Here is an 11542-nt window from a genome sequence, read left to right on the forward strand (position 1 = left end):
CTCTCTTCACCTTTTATTTAAGATGCCCCATGTTTTTCTTCTTCGGCTTCCCGTTTCTTCATGTTGTAAAATGTGTGCGTATATGCGTTCCAGCTGAGCCATACAGTCTCGAAACAAGTTTACAGCTCTCATAACGATGACACTGTGTGAATGCGATTGTGTGTATCTGACTTTGGTACAAAAGCAACAAATGGATTTTATTTAAGATGGTGGATTGGGGGGGGGGGGGGGGTTGTGCACATCTGACGTGTATGAAGGGAACTTTGTCGTATCCAGCCTTATGCCTTCAGAAACACCGAGTCCAGTCCTTAGTTCAACAACGTTGTCACTGACTTCCCTGCTCCCGCCTCCTTTTAGTGATGATGGAGTTGAGATTGAGAGAGGGGGTGTGGGGGTCTACTGTTAGTGGACCCCCCTCCCATCTCTGCCTATCTTCCTGGAAAAAAGGAGATTCTTTCGTCGTCGTCCCCCCCCCCCCCCCCCCCCCCCCCCTTAAAAAAAAAAAGAAAGAAAAAAGTCCTCAAGCCATTCATGAATTTGTGACAATGCAATCCTGAAAGCACTTTGCCTTGTTAACTCATTGTGTGAGCTAGTAAATGGTTATTTGTTACAAAAGGATGTTACATGTATTTAAAAAAAAAAAAAGGAATATAAAAACATTCATGATTTCAGGGGGGAAAAAGAAAATTCTGCATTGGTCTTTCTGACATTAATAGAAACCTGTATAAACCTCGGCATTCAACCTCCATCCCTTTTATACAGTGTGTGCTACAGCCAATGAGTCCTGTCATTCAGTATTGTGGCTTAGAATTGGTTATGTTTAAATAAAGTGCTATTGCTTAATACCCACCGCCTCTCTGACTCTTCCTCTTCACGGCGTCTGTGTGCACTTTTTAATAACTCCAGCTGTGGCTCTTGGCCACTGCTCGCCCCAGACACACCTGGGAGCAGTTATCATCACCAGGCCATCTGTACACTCGTAATGGCTTCTGGATCATTCCACACCCACTACCGTTTTGACGATGGTCAATGCTGCTATACTATTATTTGCAGGTAAAATGCATGACTTTTTGATTTAAATGCCTCTGTTCTTCAGCTTAATTTTAATTTAAGCAGCAAAATGTCACAGGTCAAACTTACTTATACATTCTTCTCGGACCTGTATTTGAATAAGATTTGTACACAGGTAAGACATCAACTTCAGTTCAGTATTTGCCAACAGGAATGGATGGCCCCTCATTTGCAAACTAAAAGCCCAGTTATTTTCCTAAAAATATTTTAAAAACCAAATACAGTCCCTTCAAAAAAGTATTGGAACAGCAAGGCCAATTCCTTTGTTTTTGCAATACACTGAATACATTTGGGGTTGAGATAAAAAATATGAACTTGAGACAAGAGTTCACAATTTCAGATTTTATTTCCTGGTATTTACACCTAGATGTGTTAAACTACTTTGAACATAGCACCTTTGGTATCAGACCACCCAATTTTTAGGTCAGCAAAAGTATTGTAACCGATGCTTCTGTAACTCTAGTCTAGAGGTTTAAAGCTTTAAACTCCAGCGAGGACCCCTTGAGTTGGGCAGTAAATACAATTTCTGGTCCACGACAGGAACATTGTATGAAATTATAATGTTACTTTGTGTCACTGTTTTAGTGGTTGATGGAACATACCATCGCATTTGCACAGGTTTTGCATGAATCCTGCAACCAAGCGAGGCCTCGACATTTGCCAGTCAAATTTAAACAAGGCCGGAGTGTAGTGTGGTAGGCTGGAGGGTGGCTTTCTTTATTTAGAAGAGGACAGCGTTATTGTTAATGCAGTAGCTGAATCATTCTTAATTTGTCATTATCATTCACATTTATCAATAATCTTCAGATAACATTGAGACCAGAAGAGGGGAACACGCCCTCCTGTCCCAGGCTGAAATTCCAACCAACATTGCACACCTCCTCCGGACAGAGGAACAGCTCTGCACACCCATACCTCCATTTTTGTTTTCATTAGGCCTTGCATAGACCGTTTCTTATTTCTGCCTACTAAAAATCCCCTTGGGCCTGCATGGTTAAATACATTGTTTTTCAAACATAATTGCTTTTAATACACAGAATTAGGAAAATATAGAGTAATAAAATGTAATTCTACTGCAGGGTCGGTGAGTGACATTCACGTCAGCCACTTGCCTTAGGTAAGAGCAGTACCACTGGAACATAAACGCTGGGTCCACCAGCTGAGCTCCAAGCTCCCCCGATGAGCAGTCTACACATGTATGAAGGAAGAGGACCTGAATCAGTGCAACAAATACCTGAGCTTTTGTGCACAGTAAGGGTCTTAATCAGGAAGGGCAAGGAGGCCGTGTCCATTTCAGGATTTCGTGTTTCTTCTGCTCTTCGTTCTACAATTAATCCAGTCATTCCCGTGATACTGATATTTTGACAACATTTCTTGAATTACCTCTAACTACCTTTATTGTGCCCCTGAAGAAAATATTTTACTGTGTATTAATCTATGGGTGAGACTGCATTAGGTATACATGTGATTGGTCAAATGGGGCCAGGGTAAGCCTGCAGACACCCCACATCTCTCAGTGACAACAAGGGAATGGAGGTGCTGCAGAGGTGCACTGTTCATTCCGCCTGTGATCCTTGTGAATTTCTAGCCAGCATATCTAGTTTGTTCCCTTTTCTCATGCTCATGACAAGTGAGAATTAAGCTGGGACCCATCGAGGGCCACGGTTTCAGTCAGAGGCTTCCAAGTGGTGACGGGTCAACAGGGTGTACCTCGCCTGGTTTTCAACAAGTCTTTAAAAATCTAAAAAAGTTTTTTTAAATGAAGTCTGCCTCGGCAGTGCATTGCCTGTGTCCCGCCCCATCGATCAGACGTCCCCCAGGCTGAAGGAGATGCTGTCCTCGAAGAGGGCGATGCAGAGCATGATGGCGCCCCCTGAAAGCAGGCCCAGGTTCTGCAGGAAGAAGCGGGTCAGGGGAGGCGTGGGGCCCGGGTCACCCCGCAGCATCTCGGGCATCTGCAAGAGGTTTTAAACGAGCCGTTTTACTCAGTGGAGTTATCAAGGTAACCCCGTAATCCTGCCTGGTGAAACAGGGCACTGGTCTCTGATCACACGGACACACGCACCCCAGCCCCAACACTCACCATGTCCACCAGGGCCACGTACAGGAACACCCCCGCGGTGAGCGCCAGGATCCAGGGGGAGAGCGTGGCGAAGTGGTGCCCCAGAATGGTGCCCGCCAGCAGGCCCAGGACCCCCACAGCTGCAGACGCCCCGCTGAACACCAGCAGCCTGCGCAGGGGCCAGCCCGCCCCCAGCAGCAGAGCCAGGTCCCCTGCAACACGCCCAAACACACGGAGGTCACCGCAGGCTCCCTCGTCCTGAACGCTGACACTCGGGACACCCGTTCCCTGCTTACACATGCACACGTCAGCCTGCTTTGCACAGGCAAGTCAACCTGTTTCAAGCCTCAAGTAGTACTTGGACTCATACCCGGTTTGAGAAAGAACAATGCGGTACTGCCACAATACCAAATAATTTAGACGCAGGAACGCACATGTGCACATGCAAATTCTTCTGCCCTCGTGGTGGTAGAATAAAATCCTGCCAACCTTGGAACTCTGCAGACCTTCTTATTGTGAAGGTGTTAAATAGTAAAAATAAAAACAGGGGTGCGAAGGGGTTAAAGTTCAGTGCATGTGTGTGGTGTTTACTGTGACGGACGCATGTGCAGTGTTAAATGAAGGTGTGGGGAGGTGTGGACTGCATACCAAGCTCATGAGGGAGTTCATGGCAGAACACAGCCACAGCGGTGCTCAGACCCCCAGCCAGACCCTGAGAGAAAGCCACTCCTGTGGGAGAAAGAGCCACGTTACCCAACTGATCAACGTGTCCAATACTCCAGGCCATCATTATGAAGGAGAGCAGCTGTACTGCAGCCCTAGCCCTTCAGAACAGGGATCTGGTGGTACTGGTGGGTTACAGTGTCTGCATGTTTTAAGGTGCCCCACCCCCTGTTACACACCCCCACACTCACCAATTGCCAGGCCATCGGTGAGGTTGTGAATCCCATCCCCCATGACGACCATCCATACCACACTTCCCGTCCCAGAATGCCCCTGGCCTGGGGGCCCGTGAGAGTGTCCGTGTCCGTGCTCCACCGCGCTCGAGCACTCAAGGGGCGGGGCTGCCTCTATGGAAGTCGTGCCTGCAGGAAGGAAGAGGCGAGCCTCGGTTTCAGTCTGGACCTCTGGCAGCCGATTCAGAGACTAAACAAGGAACAATGGAGCGGGCCTGCTGTTTCCTGTGCAGCTCAGCTTGCTGTGTGAAGGCATTCACACACTCTCACCCTGCAGAGTGTCCAGCTCCCTCTCCGGTTCCCCTCCCCCCTCTGTACAGGGGGACTTCCTCCCTTTCCTCTGAAAGGTAAAAAAACAGCCCTCAGCATCCACACCAGGGGGAGTTCAGCTGCCATTATCATTATTACACTCAGATGAAGTTATTTGACGTGCAGTGCCCCTGTTTACCTTCGCGTGGCGCAGTTGCCCCATCGTGCCTTCAACCAAGAAGAAGAAGTAAAGGCCTGCGAGCATGCTGGCGCCCTTCAGCACAGAGTCGCGCTGTTCAGACTCGGAGTGAGATCCGGGCTTCGCCTGCAGAAACATCACAGCTTCAGTACTGAGAAGGCACAGGCTAGACCCCACAGGGATCAACACGGGGCCTTCCCACACCTCTAAAGTGAGACATGCATGACCAAATCCTTTGGAGTTAAACCTGCAGACACTGTGGCCCACACAGGTACCTACATGAGGCAGGAGGTGGAGCAGGGCATCTCCACACAGTGTGCCCATTGCCAGGGCCACCATCGGGCACAGCAGGGTCTGGAGACGGGCGGGAGGCACCAGGGGTACCAGAGCCAGCGCCAGCAAGGAGGGCAGGCTGATCACCACCAGAGCCAGGAAGCCCCATCCTAGAGCTGCACAGACAGAGATAATCTAGTGTCAAAACGCAACCAAGACGCCTAAACGTATCCCTGAGATCCCAAAACACACCCCTAAGATCCCTGAACACACCCCTGAGATACCTAAATGCACCCCTGAGATCCCAAAACAAACCCCTAAGATCCCTAAACACACCTCCGAGATACCAAAACACACCCCTGAGATCCCAAACCACAGCGCTGAGATCCCTGAATGCACCGGAGATCCCAAAGCACACCCCTGAGATCCCAAAACACACCCCTGAGATCCCTAAACACACCCCTGAGATCCCAAAACACACCTCTGAGATCCCAAACCACACCCCTGAGATCCCTAAACACACCCCTGAGATCCCTGAATGCACCTGAGATCTTAAAACACACCCGAGGTCCCTAAACACACCCCTGAGATCCCTACACACACCCCCGAGATCCCTAAACACACCCCTGAGATCCCTGAATGCACCTGAGATCCCAAAACACACCCCTGAGGTCCCTAAAAGCACCTGAGACCCCTGAACATACCTATGAGGAAAGACCCGCTGCTTCCTGCTTCTTGCCCCTCCCCTGCATGGTGACGCAGGCAGACCCCGCTGTCAATCTGATAGAGGAGGGCGGGGCACAGGAAGGTGAAGTGGGAGGGAGTGATGTGGGACGCTTTCCCCAGGCCAAAATTCCACAGGAGCTGAGTGACATTTAAACACTGGCAGCAAAAAAGAAAGGCAACAGAACACAAGTTAAATCATGCACTGCTAAATCAAGTAAGTAATATACATTTTCAAAATTATTGCTGCCTACTGCTAAAAGGAAACCACTTAAATGAATACCCAGGTGAATAAGGTAGCATGAAATCTACCAAAAACTTTGATATTGATATCAAGGAGTTGAGAGTGCAGGACTATATGTGGTTTAAGTGTGTGGTGCATTCTGTGACAGAGTAGTGATTACACACATTGCCATGGAGGTGGGTCTTAATTGGGTGACCCAGCACAAGGGATGGTCCCTCAGGGTGTCCCTGCCCAGGTTTGGGATGGGGGGCTCTGGGTAACTCTGGGTGATCCTGTCCCTCGTTTCCACCGGTCGAACCATGGTAGACCTCTGCAAGGTCAACATCATCCTCTTCCCCCCACTCTGAGCCAGTCTCACCGCTACTACTGCTGAAAATTCAGATAAATTACAATAGCAGACCTAACAAAGCTAGATAATCCAGACAGTGCAATTTATGTAAAATCTTGATCATTGACTTCGCACTAAAGTCTTTTTTTGGTAAGTGCTGAAAGATCATGGTGTAATAGATACCTATTAGACGTCAAGAGACTGTCAAACGTTGAATATCCTCATTCCTGCCAAGTTTTTGCAGACACCTTACACAGGTTAAACGCCTGTGAGCAATGCTAGCTGTGCACCATGTTTTCTCACCTCTCCAGGTGCTGGGAGGGACCTGTGGACCCATCGTGGGAGGAAGGGGGGATGTGCTTCAGGCCCTGGTGGCTGATCTGCAGCATGCTGACCTCTCCGAGTCCCAAGCTTCCCAGCAGCTTCTGCAGGCCCCGGTAAGACAGGGTGTCGTTGTCCCCGTACTGCAGAAACAGCCTCTGCAGGTAGTAGCCCTGAAAACAGGAATTCACATGAATGTCGAAAATTCTCACACCTTACCCTGGCCAAGATTACCACTGAACAGTAAGTATGGGAAGTATTTGTTGTTGTGCAAGAGAGGTTACTTGAAAGTTCAAACCCTGAATTCTATGTCTATGTCGATACATAATCACATGGCTGTATGCAGACATTTTTTGTTTGAATTTTTTAAATGACCGTTGATAAACTATCGGCAATAAAGATGTCCAAAATCGTCGCGGACAGAGGTATACATGTTTTTGTTTTGTTTATTAGGCCTACTTATGAGCACATTTTGTCTTATCCATTTCTACAGCCGAGTAGTTACGGCAGTCATTCAGGTTATGTTTTTATGGTTACAAGGTTACAATGGTCAACGCACCTTAGATTATGCACAGGCAAAGTCCAGCACTAGCGACACATTGCTAGAGCGCATACCTGTTCCTGAAACGCCTCCTCCAAATATTCAGGTCCAAAGGGCTCTACTCTGCTGTTCGCCGCCTGTTCCCCCTTCCTCTGGGGCGCGTCCTTCGATGCAACAGTGCTGGCTATCAGTGACTTCGGGCCGACTCCCATCTCAGAGCACAGTGTCAAAGCGGCCAGTGCTGCCAATAAACAGGGCGCTCGGAGCGGCCCGCGGCTCTGGACCAAGGCCATCCTCAGTGAATAACAGCACTGTGACTTCTGAGGAAATGACAAAGATCAGGATTATTCCTCGGGCAGTGTACTACAGATAGTTACGTTTTAAACCATTTTATCAGAGATAACTGACTCACCAGATGAAAGACGTCACATTACTCATGTCATAGGCTACAATGCACGTGATGCATTGAAGAATGTTTTTTTAAATGTGTTTTTATCATTCTAAGTCAGTGTTCTTAAAGTCAATTTCATTCAGTTACCTGCAGTGATTGTTACAGCAACATTAGTGTTCAGTTAAATCAATTGAAGCGTTTTCAAACAGATGACCTTTTCTGTCTAAATCTTTTCGAGGCGGTGTCTAGTCTTTAAGTATGTAAGTAAGCCTCATTGGTGAGTGAATTTAACTGGCAAGTGAACTGATTAAAATAAATATATGAATGACCAACCTTACCTGCAAAAACTAGGCTACTGAAATGAGCATGATTGGTTTATTGAAAAGCATTAACAAAATTATTAGACAGGTTATTACGATGGCCTATTGCTGGACTAATTTAGGCTAATTATATTTAACCGTTTTCATCTTTTAGAAGTAAGAATGTATGGACGGATTTTCTATTTACTGACAAGCTAGTTGATAGAATACACGACTTCTGCCTACAAAATATGCTCATGCTGCCTATTTACGTTACATATTTGACACTGCTTATTGTGGGAGGCTGGTAAGATAAACATGACATATTACATGCTGAACACTTTAACGAGCAGCGAAATGGGAAAACGCTGTGTTTCCATCTCTAGCCTAAGGAAATCAGTATATGGAATCCAGTTCAGTGTGGGCTAATTTTATAGTTGAACGATAACACGATAGTCAGTACGTGGTCATAGCTGCCAACTCTCACGCTTTGGGCGTGAGACACACGTATTTGCATGTGCGTGTGTCTCACGCCGAAAGCGTGAGAGTTGGCAGCTATGTGAATTGTAGGTGCATATGTCGGTGAAAAACTATAAATAAACGATGGAAATGCAAAACTTACCTTCAATTTAACAACGGAACTATCGTTAGAAATTTGGCCGGATCGTTCAGGCAAAAGGCATCGTACTCAAACAGGCGCAGATCGAGACTTGTTTGCATGTAATGAAACTGGCTTGTGTTTTCAAGTTAGTATTAGGCTTACCTTACAAAATGTTTCGTCAATATGTGACCAAACCATACGATTGATTTTTTAAATTCCATATAATACAACGATCAGCACTGTTTTCTTCCTGCAGTTATGTTTGCAAGCTAAAGGCTATCTCAAAGCTACATGCATGAAACGACCCTTCCAGTATTCATACTTTGTTCTTAAACACGCCTACCTCGGCTACCTGTCGACCTACAACATAATGTCAGTTGGACTAGACCTACGAGCTGATTGCATTGAACTGTAGGTGTTGTTCTATGTATACATGGACACATAATTTAATATCAGTCTTCCGATCCGCGGTGAGATGTTGATCAACCCTTGCCAGTGCTTGGAGCCTGTGGTTGATGGTCTTGTTTTTATCTTGTTTTAAATAATCTATATATCAATGCCGCTAACGCTAAATGCTTTCAGTCGGGGACAGTGAGCTGAACCCTTGTCCTGATGGAGTTGTCACGCTTACAGACCTTAAACTCTGCATACATAGTAATTGGATTAAGTGTGGAGGGTAAACAGAAGTCTGATCTCTGACATCAAGACATTGTTACTTATCTCTGGGCACTCTTCAAAGTTGAAGTATAGTTCATGGATGAGTCAGCAACTTTTAATACTGACATAATTTAGTCCAGTTTTAAAGTAATATAAAGGATTTCTTACAATTACTTAGTTTTCGTTTGATTTTATGGCATGATATGAATTTTGTCCACCGCCTTTTCACCCGGAGTCCTGTTGATCCAACTGGCCTGATTTCGCAATAAGGTTGGGCGGTCTTCTAGACAGCTGTTCTTAGGCAAGTGCATCCGCTTGCCCCTTGCTGGTGACTTGAGGAACGGTTGCTGGCTGGCCTTTGAAGTTAAAGTGCAGACTGTCCCCTTTCATTTCAGTTTATTTACACCCATATTGGGTGATCCATGTGTAGGAATACAGGTCTTTTTCTACATCACCCCTCCATTTCAGGGCACCATAATATTTGGGACAAATGGCTTCACATGTGTTTCTGGTTAGTCAGGTATGATATAGCTTTCAGTACCTAGTCTTGGCTTTTGATTGCCTTTGGTGTCTGTTATCGGTGTTAGTCAACATGTGGACGAGAGTTCTGCCAATGAAATGCAAGGAAGCCAGAAAGGCTGAGAAATAAAAAAGAAACTGAGACATAGGCCAGACAATGCCAAATACCTTCCCAAAACAAACAGTTTCTAACATCATTTAGAACACACACGTTATACACATTTATAATAAATAGTGAATTGTACATATTTTACTGAAACAAAACTTCAATTTTAACTGAAAGCCAAGAAACAGAACAAATAAGGTTTGCCTGTGTTTACAAGCCTTGTGACACATGACAAAAAAAGTGTTTAAATGTAAATAAATGAATAAATTAGGTAAGATTGCATGAGTTTGTTAAATTGACTATGATAGAATGGATAAGAAATACTGACCCTGCTAAAAAAAAATATAACAGTCACAGAACTGTAATAACTAAATGATAATACTGTATCTGAATTGTCCAACATTGTTAAACAGCGCCCCTATTGTCAAAAAGGCTTGCAGCACTTGGTATTCCCAGGTGGCCTCCGATCCAAATGCTTAACAGGCACAACCCTAGTTAGTTTCTGAGATCAGATGACTGTAATGCTGAAATGGTGACTGTGAGGAGATAACGTTTTCATAGTTGATTATCCACTTGCCTTTGTAATCACTTTACGCTCGTTAGTTGGGATTAGTTAAACTGGTCCTTGGGAATTTTCCCTCCAATTGCCAGACAACTGCTCTTACTGCCTGAGCCAATGTCGCCCATGCTTTAATAATCTTGGCAAACAAAAAAAACCACTTGTCTCTCTCCCGATCAGCTCGATTTGAGCAACCATAAACTGCGCAGAAACTAACCACAATTAATCTGTGTTATCTCTGTATTTATATGCTTTGTCGTTGACCTGAGATATAAAAAACAATATTTTTGGCAGAGTTATATGGGCAGCTTGTCCTCCAACATAACAGATGAGTCAAAGTCACATGGTTTGTGACATGTATTAAGAATAAAACTGACCAGAACATAGATAATGTATTGTTAGCTGAGAAAATAGGAGCAGTTAAAAAATGAGGACCTTTATTTTTACCCTAACCCATCAGAAAATAATAATATTGAAGCAAACTGCAAACTTCTGTGGCTGAGGGCAAGCATTAAATGTAAACCATTCCATCAATTGTAATTCCTGTATGCTATCAGTGCTCATGCAGTGCTCATATCAGGTATTGGGTTTTCTCCTGTGAGCCACTATTATTTATACACAATATACTATTGGCCCAACTATATTTAAGCCAACTACCTTGTGTAAATTATAGCCTAATAGAAAACGTCATAGTGAATGTTAGCAATGTTTGCGCTAAATAAATGTGCAAATAAATAAATAAAATATAGGCTATTTTATGTCTAGGTTTTGCCAATACTGAAAAAAGTAAAAACTATGTTTTAATTTAAAAAAAAGAATGAATAATTGTGAGAGAACCATGATCTGTGACGGATAAGAAACACCATGACACTAAATATAGTTACTTTAGAAAGTATATACATTTTTTGGTTTGTTTTAAATTTGAATTATCAAACAAGCACCACACTTTTTTAACCTTAACCTTAACCTAACCTGCTCCTGATAGTTGAACATAGGGTTAAAGTCACAAACTACTTATCTGCCCATCTCGTCTTTGGAAGTCTGTGCCTGGTTTTATCTTTTATCTTATCATTATTTCAGCACAGGAGTGTTGGCTTGTACTAATGACTAATCCACTGATTGATTAAAGTTAATTATTTACATAAGCGTTTGGGGCTTCTATTGACGTGCGAAACAATGAAATAATCCGAATTGTTTGTTTAAAATCACAGCTTATGAGTGTTTCCATTTATGACTGGTGCCTTGTCATGAACGAGAGCCAGTTACGGATTCTAGTAGTATCCTCGTATGTTGCTCTTTGCCAGCTACCTAGTCGCGCACTCTTTACGGATTGGTCAAAGAAAGTGGAAGGTCTGGGCCAATCAGAGAGTAGTAGTGTGAGACGAAAACGGTAACACACCCAACTAGATGCAGTCTTGCAAGCTACCGAATATATTATTTCCT

At 44.6% G+C, this 11542-nt stretch overlaps 1 protein-coding gene across 1 annotated transcript; it reads right to left on the reverse strand.

Moving 5' to 3' along the window:
• Positions 1-1515: 1515 nt before the first annotated feature.
• On the reverse strand, positions 1516-8672 carry slc39a5 (solute carrier family 39 member 5). Its single transcript, XM_061258569.1, has 12 exons — positions 8421-8672; positions 7042-7287; positions 6409-6599; positions 5942-6146; positions 5515-5692; positions 4817-4986; positions 4538-4663; positions 4360-4429; positions 4048-4218; positions 3782-3862; positions 3155-3345; positions 1516-3026 (listed from the first exon to the last, which is right to left on the reverse strand). The coding sequence occupies exons 1-12, from the start codon at positions 8454-8456 to the stop codon at positions 2877-2879; spliced, it is 1815 nt and encodes a 604-aa protein (XP_061114553.1). The 5' UTR covers positions 8457-8672; the 3' UTR covers positions 1516-2876.
• Between the last annotated feature and the right edge of the window lie 2870 nt (positions 8673-11542).

Source organism: Conger conger, chromosome 10 (genome assembly GCF_963514075.1).
Source record: "Conger conger chromosome 10, fConCon1.1, whole genome shotgun sequence".
Taxonomy (NCBI): Eukaryota; Metazoa; Chordata; class Actinopteri; order Anguilliformes; family Congridae; genus Conger; species Conger conger.